The sequence below is a fragment of the Temnothorax americanus genome, unplaced genomic scaffold (genome assembly GCF_048541705.1).
Source record: "Temnothorax americanus isolate GAGA-0224 unplaced genomic scaffold, ASM4854170v1 Scaffold116, whole genome shotgun sequence".
Lineage (NCBI taxonomy): Eukaryota > Metazoa > Arthropoda > Insecta > Hymenoptera > Formicidae > Temnothorax > Temnothorax americanus.
Window position 1 is genome coordinate 291,148 of NW_027509249.1, and position 19,546 is coordinate 310,693.

The following is a 19,546-nucleotide window of genomic DNA, read 5'->3' on the forward strand; positions in this document are numbered from 1 at the left end:
CGGTTATTTGTATATATGATCAGATACATGCATTTATAATCTGTGCGCTCAATCGCTCATGTTCAAGAATGAATATACTCTGTCTTTTTCTTTACGCATTGTATTTAGATTGCAATGATTACATTCATCTATTTTCTACTTATTTTTATTTATAATAATTGTATGTTGTAGATGGGGGCTTATCTGCTGCTAAGATAACCAACGCGATTCTTTTCATGATCGCCGCCGACAACTGTCCTCTATCGATCGTGGAAAACAGAGGATTCAGAGCGCTCATAAAGACTACGTCCCCGCTCTACAACATTCCTAGTCGGAAAACCATCACAAAAGACATAGAGTTAAAGTACCACCAGATGAAGAACACGTTTCGAGATAATATAACCGCCACTACTACTCACACGTTGACATGCGACATATGGACAGATACAAGCAATCAAAGTTACCTTGGGATCACCGATCATTACTTGACGACAGAGCTCGAGATAAAGAACGGTTGTTTGGCCGTATTACCACTGAGCGAACGTCACACCGCGGATTATATATCGCGAAATATACGGGATTGTCTCGAATCATTTGGTATAAAAACGTCCAATGTTACGGCGATGGTTACCAATAGTGGCGCAAATATTAAAAAGGCAGCGATCGACACATTTGGTGCTTCGAAGCACATACCGTGTTTCGCGCACACCCTATCCCACGTAGTACCAAGCGTAATGAGAACTCTACCGCAAGTCGAGAGTATCTTTACTCGCGTAAAAAGCATAGTGACGATAACAAAAAGGAGCGTCGTTGCGGCCGATGAATTGAAGCGGCTCCAAATTTGTAACGGGAAGACAGAGGGCACAGCTTTAAAGTTGAAGCAAGATATACCTACGCGTTGGAATTCGTCATTTTATATGATCGAAAGGTTCCTTGATCTCCGTGAATATATTTATCCGGTTCTAATGAAATGCCCGACTGCCCCAGAAATGTTAACGCGGGAGCAAATCCAAACTCTCGAAGATTGCGTACTACTTTTACGACCGATTGAAAATGTAATTACCGAAATCAGCGGCGAAACATATCCGACAGGCAGTATGGCTATCCCAATAATTCGATGCATGGAGATTGCATTGAACAACTGCAAACCCGTGACGAAAATCGGACAAGATATGAAATCGAAAATCATAGCTAAAGTTGAGGATAAGTTTAAAGAAATCGAAACGTGCGAATTATTGGCAATATCAACAATTCTTGATCCGCGTTTAAAAAAAATTCATTTTCGATCTACGTTGACGGCATCAAACGCTATTGCAAACATAAATGAAGAGATGAAATCGACTAGCTCTCATTCCGCGATAAGCGTTGCGCCGAACCCGAAACCTTCGGAAAGCTTTACTCACTCAAGAAGTGTATGGGACTTTCACGACAATTTGGTTGCCAACGATATGCAATCAAACAGCGATTCTTCAGAACTTCACCTCAAATTGCGTCAGTACCTTAACCAGCCCGTTATCTCGAGACAAGATAATCCAATTGAATATTGGCAAAGCGTGAAAAACACGTTTCCGACACTGTACGTTTTAGCAGTAAAATACTTAAATGTCATCGCGACCTCAGTATCATCAGAGCGTTTGTTTTCGAAAGCTGGGGCATTAAAAACAAAACGGCGCAACAGATTGTCGGGTAAGCGACTCAATATGCTGCTATTCCTAGGATCATTATCCAAAAAAGACTGCTTGCAACTCACGCCTCAATTTCTCTTGTAGTACAAAGTACAAGGCTTGTAATTGTATGCCTTGTATGTTTATATCTAGTTTTGTTTTTAGCTGTGCTAAATACTTTAGTTAGCTTTATTGTATTCTCATTTTGTAAACGTTCTATTAACGTACAGTCGACAGTGTAAACATTTTTTGTATCCTGTTATACTTGTACATTGTACAAGTTGTACATCGTTAGTAACGATTCGTTACTAAACGTGATGGGAATGTATGATTGTAGATTGTATGCATTTTTATTTGTCCTGATTCCTATCCTAATTTCTTTCTATTTTATTTTTGTTTATTTGGAGAATTGGAGATCCTCAGGTACAGTATGTTTTATTCAATTATGTGTTTGTTTATTTATACTGTTTACTAAATATGTTTTGATTTATATTACAGATATTTGTACGGGCCTCTTTCACGACTATAGATAAGTCAAGAAAAAAATAATACGTCATCGGCATAAAATCTAGTTATTTCAGTTTTAGTTAGCCAATAATTAATAATTTTCAAATTTTTTTTTATTAATATTATACATATTTTACATAAATGTGAAATGCTCAAAATAAACAATTAAACAAATCGAAAAACAATAAAAACCATTTACGTGCCATTTTTTAAATAACCAGTAAAAAAAATCGATTATTTTCCGATTATTTTTTTTAATAATCGATTTCTCGATATCGATTATTCTCATAATCGATTATTACATAATCGATTTTTTTCCTCAATATCGCCCATCTCTAGGCTAAAACTCTCTGTAGGTCACTCAGGAGGGTAGCCTTGACAACATATGTCAAGGTCAAGGTCATTAGGGCTGGGTCCCCTATTATGCATATTTACCCTCTTTTTTTTCAAATAATGTGTCTGAGAGTCTATTGTACTTTGAGAGATTTATCATTGTTGCATATGAAAATAATCGTTCCACAGGTGCTGAAGATGGTAAGCTTGTGTTACATTTTATAAATATACGTTTTATTAATGGAATTTTCGAGTGATTGAAGGAATGTGCTGCTACTTTGAAGAAATCTCATCAATTCAATTTCATGATCTCTTTGACATAAAAGTGGATTGTCATTTTGAACAGTTAGACCAAATTCAAAGAAATCATCTTTTTCAATTACAGGCTGATTTTCAGTTCTCTCATCGTTCGTTAAATTTTCCAATGCTTACAAAGCTATAAGTTTGACTTTATTTTGCAATTCTCTTGATAAGCATTGATTCCACCGGTTTTTAAATTTTGGATGAGCGCAGTATTTTGAATAATGCTGCGAGCTCAGCTATTTCACCTTCATCTTCAATATTAAAAATTTTTAAAAACGCTTTTTTAATTTCTCCAGCAATGATATTAAGAGAGGCTTGCAAATGTCCATATTTTTGTTTCCAATAAGACATTCCCATTTTCTGGTGAAAGATATTAACGTCGGTAGTAAAACTCCATAATGACATTCCTTATCACCTTGCAATATGTCTATTGCTGTCGCAAGCGGTTGTAAACAGAGAAGATATTTCTTTATATCTATAATCTTCAGACCTGGGTAAATACTCAGTGTTAATAATACCTTGCAGAACATGATGATTTGTCAATTTATCCTGCAGCAATGCAATTTGATTCAGAGCATCATAATACAAATTCCATCTTGTAATAACCGGTTTCTTCAATGAACAATTCAAGTGAGTTTTAAGAGCCTCACGTTTTTTTGGTGCTTTCATAGCTCTCCATAAAGTTTCACAGCGAAATATAGCTTCCTCGTGCGCCTTTTTTAATCTTAAATTATCTTGAATAACTTTTCCAGCATTAGTTGTGGCTATCAAATTGAGTGTGTGACTAGCGCAGCGCAAGTGCCGAGGAAGAAGTTCACTATCGAGAGTTTTAAGCGTAGCATTAGGATCGTAATAGTTCAATTATTTCTTGGTTTTCGCTTTCATTAATGTTATTTGTTTCACTTACTCTATCTATATAATGTAAAAATATTTTATGAAAAAATAAAAAAACAATTAAGAATAATTAGGTACTAAACTTTATAATATTTAGATACGCATAATTTATATTTACGAATATTTTCTATAGAACTTTAATATCTTAATATATCATACTCTTTTATTTCTTAAGAAAAGTGACAAAGCTAAATACTGTCAATGTTTTCAATTTTTACATTGTTGTGACTATTTCAGAAAATTATACTTTCTACAAAATGTCTATATAATTTTTAAACTAAAAATATTTCTTAAGTTATACGCGCTTTTTGCAAATGTGCGAACATCAATTACATTGCAATTTTTCACTAAGGTGTATGTCTCAATTATAGACCATGTAACCTTAACGTAATAAAAAAAAACTAATAATTTAATAATAATACATACTAAGAAATATACACAAAATGTATTTTGTTAACAAGCATTTATATTTTTAATAGCAAGTGCTATGACTCTTGCATACAAGACGCTAGAGAATAATGCGTAAGATAGTCAGAAGGTTTATTTTTACGACAAAAAGTCATTTCCTTAATATATTAATATTCTAATATATCAAAAGGGGGTTTGTGAATATTTTTACCTTCTGCAATATAACAAGTGCTCGTTATTCCTAATTCTCTAAAAACCTTAACAAAATTAGAACCATTGTCTGTAACGGCGGAAACTATTTTTTCATGGTTTACTCCAAAAATGAACTATTAATTTCCATCAGTAAATCGCCAATGTTTCGCCATGTATGACTTCCCGAAAATTGTCTGCACGCAATAGCAGCCGATTTCCTTTCCAAAGTCTTTTGACAAATCTGACAAATGGATCAAAATTTATATTTCAATATATAAGAGAGGAATTTTATGCTAATGTGTCTACATATAGGTATGTTCTATATGTATGTTTGCGCGCGTCCGCGCGCACGCATACATACGCAGGCACACGCACACGCGCACACACGGAATCAAGTTCTCTCTGTACTCATTAAATTCATTGATAACTATTAAAAGTATAATACACGCACCCATCCAGTGAACTATAACACCTATAAACCGACGGTTATCTGCAGTCCAAATGTCAGCTGGTTGTACAAATGTAGGACGTTTCTTTCATGCATTGCCTCCTTGATTTCCACGATTTGATTGGTAAATTGGTCATTTATTTTTTTGCTTAACGTTTAACGTGTGATGAGATGTCTTAATTGCTGATCCCCGTTTTTTATTTTAAAATCTACAACGAGTTAAATCATATGACATATTTAATAAACATTAGTATTTTTTTTTAAATATAAATTACCGTCAAACATTTTTCTGAAAACAGAGGCTTATTTTCTACGGTATTTAGAGGAACCATGTTTTCTAAAATATATATAGGTAGTCACGTTATTTTCAAATATTTCCTGAGAAAATCTGCAAGTTACTTTTCAGCAGACATCAATTTTTGGTTTCTTTATTTTAATACAATCTTTGTACTCATCCACAGCCCGATCGTGTTCACCAAGATGCGATATAAAATTAGATGATACTTTCAAGCATCTTTTAATGGGTCTGGATGCGAATTATCAGAACACTTCGTGCATTTTGCAACAATTGATAATTCATCTGGATTTGATTTTGTATAATCAACATAAAAAAATTTCCCATCTAGATACGCCGTTTTCGAACATTTCTCTCTCAAAGCACTCATAGGATCATTAATTTCGACTGTATTATCTAACGTTGATGCTATTTCTGATGATTGAGATGAAGAACACGATACATTGTCTATATATGTCCATTATATATGGCAAAATAAACTTTCTGTAAAAATGTTGCATCTATTATTGCAATGTTCTTCACGTAAAAAATAACAAATAGTTAAAGACTGAACCAGTGAATAGATCGCCAAAACAATTTTACGCGAAAAGGATTTACATTTTATACGTTATAATAAATACTTACCTGTTATCGGTTGCGTTCTTGCTACAATTTCACTATAATTATCGATTGCGACAGTGAATATTCGTTATACGTCTTTCTGGCTCAAAGTCTCTCAAACTGACCGGTGACCGGTCACTAATTCGAGATTTTTGTTTACATTTCTGAACGCGTGGATTAATAGGAGAATAATGTTGTGAATGTTGAATGATGGTCAAGCGGTACGGTAGTAACCGCAATGTCACGCAGTCGTTCGATGATGATAAACCTCCCGAAGTACAACAGACTCTCAAATACATTATTTGAAAAAAAAAAAAAAAAAGTTTTGGCAACAGCTAATATGCGAGAAAAGTTTATAAGTAAATTAAAATCATATTTATTCGTATACTATCGGTGACTCACGCTTTCATTTATTATACACAGTGTCTGGCGATAAGATATTCATCCGTATAAAATTTTAATTCTTAATTGAAAAATTTCACTTAAAAAGTAAAAATTCTCAATTATTTTTTAATTAAATATTTTGAATTAAGAATTAATAGTTTAACTTTTAGTTGAAAGTATTTAATTAAAAATTTAATTCTCAATTGAATGTTTTGAATTAAAAGTTAAAATATTATTTCTCAATTCAAAATATTCAATTAGAAATTACATTTTTAATTTTTAATTAAATATTTACAATTAAGAAATATTCTAATTTTTAATTTAAAACAGCATTCAATTAAGAATTAAAATTTTAATTTTTAATTAAACTTTAATTACATTAAAATTTTAATTAATTTCTCACAACTCTGCTTTACATATGTATATGTATTATCAGTCGGTGCCCAGTTTAGCCTTGAAATGCATGTTGCCCACAACGCTCTTCTTGTAGGATTTTTCGAAAACAGTTTTATTATAAATCCCTTTTTGAAATTATTGTTACATTCTGGCATGCAACAACCCGTCATCGTTTATCATTTAATTTCTTTTCTAATATATGCCTGTACATACATTCTACTCTAACCTCGTATTAATAACCTCAAATAATAAAAAATTTGTAACTTCAATCGCTCTACAAATGTGAGTATTCTCGTCCGCCATTTTCCTTCCAACCATATGTGAAAACATAACCTTTCAAGGAATCTTTACGTAAACGTCAATACGCTTTTCGGAGTCGCGATTAATCTAAAAATTTAACTTTAATATCAAATCTGTTACACTCAAAATAAGTGTTAATTGATTCTTAATTGATTAGACATGTGTTCTTAAACGCGCGACAGTAGAATTCGTTTTATAAGTCGTATTTTTCGTAAATCAACACATCGTGTCTCCGTTTCGTTGCACGTATTTGGAGCAACAATTTCAAGGGCCGAAAGTATGTTATTTAAATAATACTCATCGCAAAACTGAGGACAATCAAAAAAATCCAAAAGTGTCAACTGAGGATAATAAAAAAAATCCAAGTACGTCGCATCCTGGGCCAAATGTAGAGGTAATTGCTGCATATAAATTCCCAATTTTTTTTCTGTTTATTAATTTAATGTTCTATTTATCATATATATTAAATATACTTTCATTCATTTCAGGACCCTAAGCTTTAAGGGGATGCTAAAGCCGTCCAAATTACCGACAATTCATTTCAAAGCTCTCATTTTGAAACGGCTTTACAGATCGCAAAATCCTTTTACAGGAGTAAAGTAGAGGTACTAATGAAGGGTGGGATTGTCAAATAATTAGTAATAATTGAAAAAAATTTTAAAATGCTGTCACCTCAAAACCTTATTTTCTGATATAAACAGTTGTATACGTAATATGTACGAAATTAAACTTTCCCACCCTTCAGAAAACGTGCACAAACAATAACGTACCTTTGAAATTGAGATTGAAAGCCTGGAATAAAAATGAGAGCTTTGAAACGATCGTGTATATTTTTCACAAAAATATTCACGCAGAGCAGCAATTATGTCACAGCAGTAGTTCACGGATCTTGCGAGAGATGGCGAGATGGCGCACGCAGCTGTGGGCAGTTTCGGGGTTGGCTACATTGTCTGGTTTCTACAAAGCAATCGAACCAGGACAGATATATGATACAGATATCTCGTTAGGCATTTTTACATTTTTTTCAATTATTACTAATTATTTTACAATCCCACCCTTCATTAGTACCTAAACTTTACTCCTGTAAAAGGATTTTGCGATCTATGAAGCCGTTTCAAAGAACGAGCTTTGAAAGATATGTGGTACAGATATCGCGTCAGACATTTTTACATTTTTTTCAATTATTACTAATTATTTTACAATTCCACCCTTCATTAGTACCTAAACTTCACTCCTGTAAAAGGATTTTGCGATCTATGAAGCCGTTTCAGAGAACGAGCTTTGAAAGATATGTGGTACAGATATCGCGTCAGACATTTTTACATTTTTTTCAATTATTACTAATTATTTTACAATTCCACCCTTCATTAGTACCTAAACTTCACTCCTGTAAAAGGATTTTGCGATCTATGAAGCCGTTTCAGAGAACGAGCTTTGAAAGATATGTGGTACAGATATCGCGTTAGGCATTTTTACATTTTTTTCAATTATTACTAATTATTTTACAATCCCACCCTTCATTAGTACCTAAACTTCACTCCTGTAAAAGGATTTTGCGATCTATGAAGCCGTTTCAGAGAACGAGCTTTGAAAGATATGTGGTACAGATTATATCGCGTTAGGCATTTTTACATTTTTTTCAATTATTACTAATTATTTTACAATCCCACCCTTCATTAGTACCTAAACTTTACTCCTGTAAAAGGATTTTGCGATCTATGAAGCCGTTTCAAAGAACGAGCTTTGACAGATATGTCGTACAGATGCCTCGTTAGACAAGGACAGATATCTCTCGTATTATTATTTCTTTCTCTATGTATGTAATTTGCATGCACCCATTTATTCCTCTCTCTCTCTCTCTCTCTCTCTCTCTCTCTCTCTCTCTCTCTCTCTCTCTCTCTCCCTCCCTCCCTCCCTCCCTCTCCCTCTTTCCCTCTCTCATTGCTGTCCCTCTCTCTCTTAGTACACTGGGTAGCGTATACACTTAGTATGGTAAAATCAGGATTTTTTGGAATTCTAGGGTATATTTGAAGAAAGAAAAACGGTAATGTTATTTAGGACAAAAAACTCTGTTTATTATTTCGTTGATAAAATGTTGAGAAATGTAAACGAAAATACATATATAAATGAAATATATGTTATTTTTTTTATTGTTACTGTCTCGAAAGTAAATAATATTACATATAAAACCGTAATGCAATTGAACATACATATTCATACACACGCACACGCAATCGCACGAGCACGATACGCATACGCACATAAATATATTATTTTTATTTTTTTTGTGGGCCCCAGGCCCCGTCCACGATGACGATGTCACGGACATGGGACTTCTCCAGGATCATGCTCCTATTACTTTGTACTAACAATAAGAATAATTCTGCATAAATTTTTATTTTGTGCCTTTATATCATATGTATTTTTCAAGTAAAGTGCATTTGCAGAATTTATGCGATGGAAGATGTATACACACACACACACACACACACACACACGCACACACGCACGCACGCACGCACGCACGCACGCACGCACGCACGCACGCACGCACGCACGCACGCACGCACGCACGCACGCACGCACGCACGCACGCACGCACGCACGCACGCACGCACGCACGCACGCACGCACGCACGCACGCACGCACGCACGCACGCACGCACGCACGCACGCACGCACGCACGCACGCACGCACGCACGCACGCACGCACGCACGCACGCACGCACACACACACACACACACACACACACACTACGTTAACGCGAGCGTTACTTCTGTAGTAACTTACGATATATCACTCGTTTAAGCGGAGTAAATTATCGTAAGTTACTACAAAATCCCGTTTACGCGAAGGAATTATCGTAAATTACTACAGTAGAAGTAACGCTCGCGTAAACGTAGTAACAGACTCACACACACCATGTGTTTATATGGGGCGTTCCACGCCAAATCGGACACCATTTGGGTTTTGCATCTTCGATTTTTTTGAAAATTTTTTATGTTATAGTATTGGTTGAAAGAGGCCTCCATGATTTTTTTCAAATTTTTTTGTCGAACCGTTTTCAAAATATCGATTTTTGAAAAATTACGTTATTTTTTTTTAAACGCCCATAAATTTACGAAACATGGGCCAAATGGAACGTTTTTTTTTCTTTTTTTCTTTTTTTTTTTCATAAAATTTTTTTTAAATTTTTTTTAATTGTATTTCTATAAAATTTTGAAATTTTTGACACAAATTTTTGATTTACAAAAAACACGTACTGATCGATTTTCTCCAAAATTTTTTGTAAAAAACTATCATCGATTTCACAACTTTTAAGCCTAAATTTATAATGAGATAATAACGGGATCTATTTTTTTTTCGATTTTTTAAATTTCCATCTTTTATTTATCCGTGCTGAAAAATATCTGAAAAGAAAAAATAATTTACACAGGAACTACTATTAATAATTATCTAAGACATAGTGATTACTTACTAAATAGTTTACAAATTGATTTCAGAAAAAAATACAGTGAAATTAAAGCGTTTATTATTTATGCTTGATAAATTTTTTTTATTAAGTAGCGTTTATTTTTTTACACGTTTAAATATTTTAAAAATTCGAGATTCAACAGATGATGAAAATTGTTTAAATCTCAAAGTGCCTTTTCCGTCTGGAATTACACAATGATATTTCTGCGTTCCTGTTATTGTCTTAGCTCTAATATATCGCTTGTCTAATGATTCTTTGTTCTGAATATAATCTTTGTTAGAGAAGAATTGCGCATAGATATTTGGCAAAAAATTTAATTTTATCGCTTAGTTATATAGTTCTTGAGGAGTTGAGATTTGTTCGTCATATGGAAGTTGAAAACTTGCTCGTGACGCTATTCTCTTAACAGTTTTTTCTACTCCATCACAAGGACCTTTGCCATGAGCTGTGGCAAAATAATGCCATTCAGCCAAAGTTTTCTTCATGAAAATTAAGATTTACAAAATTTTTATAATTTTTAAATTGTTGAGGTGCTCCGTCGGAAAATTTGCCAAATATCTATGCGCAATTCTTCTCTAACAAAGATTATATTCAGAGCAAAGAATCATTAGACAAGCGATATATTAGAGCTAAGACAATAACAGGAACGCAGAAATATCATTGTGTAATTCCAGACGGAGAAGGCACTTTGAGATTTAAACAATTTTCATCATCTGTTGAATCTTGAATTTTTAAAATATTTAAACGTGTAAAAAAATAAACGTTACTTAATAAAAAAAAATTTATCAAGCATAAATAATAAACGCTTTAATTTCACTGTATTTTTTTCAGAAATCAATTTGTAAACTATTTAGTAAGTAATCACTATGTCTTAGATAATTATTAATAGTAGTTCTTGTGTAAATTATTTTTTCTTTTCAAATATTTTTCAGCACGGATAAATAAAAGATGGAAATTAAAAAATCGAAAAAAGAAATAGATCCCGTTATTATCTCATTATAAATTTAGGCTTAAAAGTTGTGAAATCAATCGATGAGTTTTTTACAAAAAATTTTGGAGCAAATCGATCAATACGTGTTTTTCGTAAATCAAAAATTTTTGTCAAAAAGAACCCCGCACAAAAACCTATGGAAATGGGTTCTCGGAGAATTTGTCTGAAACTTTGGGAAAATGTTGTTCATGTCATCTTGATCAAAAGTTCTCATGGCAACAACTTTTTTTAAGGACGTTCTCCGGTGGCAGTTGTGCTCAACTCAGACTCACGGAGTAATGATATGGTTGACAACTACTTCCGTGCGTAAAAGTCTGAAACTCGTCTAGCCGCGCAGCTTTACTCGATCTGGCAAATTTTTGTTCCGTTTCCATTTCTCCAATACCAATCATAAATGAGTACGTTCTACTTGTTTATTGAGCATTTTAAAAGTAAATAATAATGAATCTCATAAAGAAAAAATATTAAATAACTTGATTTAAATAACGTTGCCCATAAGATCTTGACGTTCTCTACTTAACCTATATGTCGCAGCGGTAGCAACGTTGCCAAGTCTCGCAGTGATCTCTCCCTCTTTCTGCCTCCGAGCAGACAAAAATTATGTCCGATAGTGTTCTTTAGACGACTATTTCTCAAAAATAAATACCGCTTGCTATATCGAACTTTATTGTCACACGTTACTAATAATATGAGGCATTTTATACTATTTTTTTTTTTTAAATTCTAGAAAACTGTACTTATTATTCATTAAAATGTCCGTGTCGAGAGAACTCAACATAGGGATCCCGTGTTAAAAATCGGAACTTTAAAGCTGAATATCTCGAATTTTAGTACCGCAAGGGGCATTGAATAAAAGGCCTACGTATAAAATGCGTTTAATTAAAAATATACTGAAAGTTTAAAAAAATAATCGGAACTTTGAAGCTGAATATCTCGAATTTTAGTACCGCAAGGGGCATTGAATAAAACGCCTACGTATAAAACGCGTTTAATTAAACATATACTGAAAGTTTAAGAAAAATTCTAAGAAAACGATTTTGCCGGTGAACGTCCTTAAAACAGAATTTTTGCTCCAGGAGACCTCAAAGATGGATATTTTATCACGCGATCACAGATGATTTTACCCATTCAGCTTTTAGAATAATGATTGTGTGTGTGTATTGCATAACCCATGAAACCTGAGAACAAAATCGGTCCTTTTCAGGGCCATAATAATGTGCAAAATCCGATCGCGCAACCTTCTTGCGGTGCACATTGGATAACGCTAATCCCGACGGTTCATACTGTTATTACTGTTATTCATCAATACATTAGGTTATTAGGTTTTATGGGTTATGCAATACACACACAAACACACACAATCATTATTCTGAAAGCTGAATGGGTGAAATCATCTGTGATCGCGTGATAAAATATCCATCTTTGAGGTCTCTTGGAGCAAAAATTCTGCTTTAAAGAGAGTTGTTGCCTTGAGAACTTTTGATCAAGATGACATGAACAACATTTTCCCAAAGTTTCAGACAAATTCGCCGAGAACCTATTTCCATAGGTTTTTGTGCGGGGTCCTTTGAAAATCTTATAGAAACACAGTTTGAAAATATTTTTTGATATTTTTTATTAAGTGTGTTTAAAAAAAAAATTTGAAAAAAACGTCCCATTTTTTTGCCCATTTTTCGTAAAATTATGAGCGTTTAAAAAAAAAGTAACGTAATTTTTCAAAAATCGATATTTTGAAAACGGTTCGACAAAATATTTGAAAAAAATCATGGAGGTATTTTTCAACTAATACTATAACATAAAAAATTTTCAAAAAAATCGGAGATGCAAAACCCAAATGGTGTCCGATTTGGCGCGGTACGTCTTATATATATCTTCCATCGCGTAAATTCTACAAATGAACTTTGCTGGAAAAATACATGTGATATAAAAGGCACAAAAGAAATTTATGCAAAATTATTCTTAGTACAAAGTAATCGGAGCACGATCCTGGAGACATCCCGTGTCCGCGATATCGTCATCGTGGACGAGGCTCCGGGCCCAGAGAAAAAATAATCGTATTATACAAACGATAGACCCCCGATATTGTCGTACAAAATGTATGTGTATCTATCCCTATAGCTTCTTCTCCTCTCTATATTATAATGAAAGAAACGTATCCTACTGAAAAAGGCCCGTTTAGCGAAATAGGAAGCCGATGCCAGCTAGTCTCACGCGAAAAGCGAACGTCGAATTTATAACACAATGGCTGTGTTCGGGAAGCGCGCTATTAGCGCTATTGCATCATTCTATCTTTATCGCTTCATCAGGTGTAAAACAAGGATAAAATAAGCAAATAGCACTAATAGCGTCTTCCCAAACGCACCTAATAAATTAATATTTAGCATCTCTATCGAATTTCCATCAAAAAACGAGACAGGTCACTTTTTGTTTTCTAAGAGAATTCAATCACTCTCTCTAACCAAATTTCACTAATATTTAAACGTCAGAAACGCACGTGGTCCGAGTTAGCACAGGTCCGACAGATTTCTTTCTATAGACGGCATAGTTGCCAAAATATATTTCATGAAAAGAAAATTAATCTACAAAAATCAAATATTATTATGAGCATTGCACAAAAAAATATACACGAAGAATGTATTTTGAGAATCAGAAAGATTAAAAAAATGCGACAAAGTTTTTTCCCTCCGGATGAAATTTCAACGTGCACTTCTAAGGTCAACGCGCATCCTTTGCTAAACGAATGAATTCATACACGTTTTGCAGCCAGATTTTTATTGACGTGATACAGACGGGTGTACATCTGAGCCTCAATAAAACGCAAGTTTAATCGTAAATCAGTTATGCGAAAGATCTTAGATCTTATACTTGTCAATAAAGTTATAAAATCCGCAAATAATGCGAAAATTTGCGCAGTCCCTCGTGATCGAATATAAATGGATCGCGTCGCTTCGCTAATGATCGGATGAACATTTTCTAAAAAACGCAACAAAATATTTGCTCCACGAAATAAGCTCGCACAAATCGCATCTGACAAAACTGAAATTTAACAATTATATGTAAAATCATAAAGCTATAAATTAGTTTTTGTTTTTAACAAGAGAAGTTGAGACACGTAGCGATAAAATTGAATGAATTTCCAACACGATAAAGATAAGTTTAATAATTTTCTTCTACGGTTTTCGTTTCTTTTTTAAAAAATAAAGATGTTAAAAAAAATCAAAATAAAGTAATATGTAACAAAAGTTTCTCTTGGTGTAAATTTTTAAAAGGAGAAAGCAAGTTTGAAAGAATAATATGATGAATCAACATTCTCTGAATACATATAGAAACCATTCAATTTTTTCCCGACGTGTTGTGGAAAATATGACGGCTCCGTATAATCGTTAATTACCACTAACGAACCGTCGTAAGCAAATTCCTCGAAACGTTCGCTACAAAAGAAAACGAAAACAATTTTGCGACAAGAACGGAAGCGTTCGTTTGATCGTCATCGTCTTCGTTTCTAAAAAGATGTACGTACTCCACTAAGATAAATTATAATTATTCTTGATATCAGCATTCGCGGCACCCTAAAGTCCCGATGGATAAAAATTAAATACTTAGTAGCATCCGAGTTTGATTTAGTCGGGCAACGTGAACACAGTTACACGTTTGCCCGTCTCTGTGAAAAAAAAAAACGCGACGATCACCTTTTTTCTTTCTTTTCAAGTATTCTGTATACTTGTAAACTATAAATGTATAAAAACGATTAGGTACTCGCCGCGATGGAAAGAAAGTAACACAATACAATTTCTTTATGATTCTCGAAATCAAATCTGTTTGGATTTCTAAGCACAAGGAAAAACATCTCTTTTGCTTATGTATTATTCGACAAAGCAATGATACTCTTCATGGAGTGCAGTAACGGCTGTCGCATACTAACAATGGAAACGAAGACGAGAGCGAAAACGGATAAAAGATTGAAAAGCGCACTCGGAAGGGAAATGAAAGCACCGCGAGTTTCCTCTTCTCGACGGTCCTTCGACTTTATTCGCGAGGCAACGATACTTTACGCAAATATCCAGTATTCTGTATATACAATCATAATTAGCTAATCATCCGTCGACGAAACATATCGCTCGCGTTAAAACAGCCGCTTCGGCGTAAACTGCACACGTTATGCAGTTATAGATAATTAACAAACTGAATAAAAATCTTAATTCTTAATATCATTATGTTATAATAATTAAGATTTTTATTCAGTTTGTTATCTATACTGTTCATCAGCTGCGTTACCCTCTACTCTGATGCTACTGAGTGTAATAAATCAATACTATATAAATTTAATATTTATTGCATTTGTCTTATAGAAGTTATTGTTTTACCCCATCAAGAATGGATCGATAGATCCTTTGAAATAGTTTTACATCATTCATTTACATTACAAGAAAAAAATTATTTGAGGTGCAAGAGATGCAGTAAATTGCCAAGTCTAATAAGTACCCGCGTCAATATATACTATGTATACTAATTCACATTCTCAATTGTGCTACTGTTATTATTTGTCATCAGACAATTATAAACATACACATAATAATTAGATAGATAGATATATTTATTGGCTCCCCTCAGGGTTGCAAGGCGTTTTGTAGGGACGTTCCCAACCCTTTACAATCACTTAACCTACCTTAGCCTATTTTACAATTAACCTTACATACTAATCGCCCTACCTATCTTTACACACACACACACGCTCGCAAGTTCCCTATCTTTGTGGACTTCCGTTTCCGTTTACAATCTCCTCATTTCTCCTCTTTCTCTCATTCACTCCTCCCCTCCCCTACTTCCCAATCCCCTCCATCACCCTCTCCTTCCCTTACTCTCTCTAATTTCCTTAGCCATCTCTCCCCCTCCCCTTCTTCCCCCAACACCTCCCCCACCGCTTCCTGCCATGATCTCCCTCCCCCCCAATCTGCACAATCTTCCCACACGTGTTCCCACGTCTCCTCCCCCCCTCCACACACCCTGCACACTCTTCTCTCCTCTGTCATCCAATGTTTCACCCCCCTCATACCACCTCCCAGCCTGTATCTAGCCACCCTCTGCCATCTATTTTCTCCCCAGTTCTTTTTTAAGTACTCCGGTATCCCCTCCCCTTTTATCATGCCATACCACTTGTTAAATTTTGCCTCCCCTATCTCCTTCCACCTCTCTTCTCTTTGTATTCTCTTTTCTCTCTCAAGCACGTCCTCCCCCCTCCACCTCCCCTCCTCCCTCAGCTCCTCCACTTCCTCTATCTTCCATCCCCTGCTCTCCACCGCTTCTTTTCTTTCCTCCTCCCATCCCCCCCTGCTCACCCCTCTTTTCGCCTTCCTCTTTACCTCCTCCCAGCATTCCCTTGCCAACTCCCCTCCCTTTCCCTCCTCCAATTTTTTCTCATACCCCCATGCTCTCATAACCGCCCTTCCTCTTAGTTTCTCCCTTTGTAACTCCTCCCTAATCATATATCCCGGTATACATCTTTCCACTCCCAACACCCACCTTAAATATCTTTCCTGTAATCTCTCTATTTCCCCTCTTTCCCTCCACCCCCATATTTCCACTCCGTAACTTATCACCGTCCAAATCAACTTATCAAACAACCATATTCTCCTACCCCAATCCCCCCCAAACCTCCTCTTTCCGATCCCCCATACTTGTCCCAGCAACGCCGCCCCTCTCCTCGTCCTCTCTTTTACATGTTCATCCTGCCTCCCATTACATTTTACTACATATCCCAAGTAGCAGAATTTTCTCACCTCCTCTATTATCCTACCCTTCCACCTCCAACTCACCTTTTTCCATCTTCCTCCCCCTTTTCTGCATCTCATTATCTTCGTTTTTTCACTGTTCAATACCAATCCCTTTCTGTCCAAATACCCCTCCAGTTTTCCTATCATTCCTTTCATATCTTCCTCATTCCCCGCCAACATCGCTATATCGTCTGCATAAGCCAGTGTATATATCTTTCTCCCTCCCAGCTTTATTCCACCCCAGCCCCCTTTTTTCAGTTCATCGTCGATGTCCGCCAGCAGCAAGGTGAACAGAATCGGACTTAACGGACACCCTTGTCTGACTCCCCTTCCTGTCCAAAATCTCTCTCCCATCTCCTCCCCCACCCTTACTCTGCATATCGTCTCCCCCAGCAGTTCTTTACACCTCTCCACCAAGCCCTCTCTTACTCCCCTTTTTCTCATGGCTTCCACTAGAATCCTCCTGTCCACCGAGTCAAAAGCTGCTTTTAAGTCCACGAACATCACCACCATCTTCCCTTTCTTTCCATTTACTTGCCTGTTTATCAGGTGATTCAATACGTAAATGTTGTCCGTGGTCCCAACCCCTCTTCTAAACCCTGTCTGACTCGGTGGCAGCAAGCCCTTCTCTTCAACTTCTTTCCTCAACCTTTCCGCCAGTACGGCAGCATACACTTTGTATGCCGTTTGTGCTAACGTCACCCCTCTGTAGTCCCCCACTCTTTCCCCCTCCCCCTTTTTTCCTATAGGCACTATAATTCCCTCCCTCCAATCTTCTGGCCATCCCTCTCCTTTCCACACTCTATTACACACTTCCCATAGCCATTCTTTCACAACCTCCCCTCCAAACTTCCAAACCTCATTCGGAATTCCATCACTTCCCAACGCTTTTCTCTCTCTAAGCTTCCTCACTACCTCCCACACCTCTTCTCTCCTTATCTCCTCTTCCTCCTCCCTCCTCTCCCCTCCTCTCCTTGTTCCCATCACCACCCTCCCATTCACTCCTCCCAACAACTCTTTAAAGTACCCATCCCATTCCTGCATACTAATTCCCTCATTCACCCTCCTTCTCCTCTTTCTCTCCCTGTTTACCACCTTCCATACCTGCCCCTCCGTCCTGACCTCCTTTACTTCCTCTTCCCATTTCTCCACTTCTCTTTTTTTCTTCCTTTCACATAGCTTCTTGTATCGCTGTTTTTCTTCCCTGTAACTGTCCCCCTCTCCTCCTTCCCTTCTCCATTTCCTTAACATGTTGCCAACTCTCTTTTTTCCCTCCCTACATTCCTCATCCCACCAGCCCCTTCCTCCGCTTTTTTTGCACCTTCCATTCACTTCCTTTAATACCTCCCTTATCCTCCCCTTCAACCTCTGCCACTCTTCCTCCACTCCCCCTCCTCGAGCTTGCCTGTCCCCCATTAACTCTCTAAATTTATTCCTGCCCTCTTCTGACCAGTCCCCTCTCTTACTTCCGCTCCTTCCCCCCTGCCCCTTATCTATACTTTCCTCCCACCCTTCCACCCACGCTGTCACTGGCTGATGGTCTGAATCGACCTTCTCTTCTACCACCACCCGTTCTACCCTTTCCCTTGTCCTCCTGTCCCCTAACACGTAGTCAATCACCGACTCCCCTCTTCCCCCTGTATACGTCCATTCTCCTTCTTCATCACCTCTTATTCCTCCGTTAAAAATCGCCCACCCACGTTCCCCCAGGAATCTACACAGCTTTTTTCCTTCCCCATTTACTTTGCCATCCTTCGATCTCCTCTCTCCTTCCCCCATCTCTTCTTCTCCCTCTTCCACGAACCCTCCTTCCTTACCGGTCCTTGCGTTAAAATCCCCTCCTATCAGCACTCTCACTCCCCTCTCAATCTCCTCCACCCATTCTTTCAGGTCTTCCAACTTCCGGTCCATATCCTTATTTATATATACTCCCACTACCCTCCACCACTCTTTTCCAAGTTTCACTTTTATCGATACTATCCCTTCCTTATCTTTTTTCGTCTTCTCTCTTTCCATTTTGATCCCTGCCCTCACCCCTACTATCATTCCTCCTATCGCCTTTCCCTTCCGGCTCTTCCTCCCTGCTCTCTGCACTTCCCATACGTAGCCTCTTGGCATTTTTTCCTTTATCCTTTCCCACCCCTTACCGTCCACCCACGTTTCGCATAACACCATTACGTCCCAATCCTCCAGCCTTTTCCAAAACTCTTTATCTTTATTTGTTAGCCCCGCCACATTCCAAAATGCCACCTTATAAATACTACTTCCCCCCCTCTCTCTCTCCTCTCTCCCTCCTCCCCCTCTTCCTCTCCCACTCTTCCACCCAGCTCCTCTCTCTTATCCTTCTCCATTTCTGCTCCTCTTTCTTCCCCCCTACCCGTTCCCTCTCCCTCCTCTATTCCCCCTGCCTTTGGTCTTCCTCTCTTTCATTTTCTTTTCCTTTCCCTTGCCCTTCCTCCCAGCACCTCTCTCTGCCATTCCTAAGCACACCTCTAACCTCATCCCACACCCACCATTCCCCCTCTATCCATACTCTTCCCATCCCTATCCGTACCTTTTTACCCTCTCCTCTTGCCTTCCATGCCACTTGGTTTATCTTCCATT

At 36.7% G+C, this 19,546-nt stretch overlaps 2 protein-coding genes across 2 annotated transcripts; one reads left to right on the forward strand and one right to left on the reverse strand.

The window, feature by feature from the left end:
• Positions 1–215: 215 nt before the first annotated feature.
• On the forward strand, positions 216–1,748 carry LOC143908803 (E3 SUMO-protein ligase ZBED1-like). The gene has a single exon (XM_077426613.1). It carries the CDS (start codon positions 216–218, stop codon positions 1,746–1,748), a length of 1,533 nt encoding a protein of 510 aa, XP_077282739.1.
• Positions 1,749–15,970: 14,222 nt separating this feature from the next.
• Positions 15,971–19,184, reverse strand: LOC143908804 (uncharacterized). The gene has a single exon (XM_077426614.1). The coding sequence runs from the start codon at positions 19,115–19,117 to the stop codon at positions 15,971–15,973; it is 3,147 nt and encodes a 1,048-aa protein (XP_077282740.1). The 5' UTR covers positions 19,118–19,184.
• Positions 19,185–19,546: the final 362 nt, after the last annotated feature.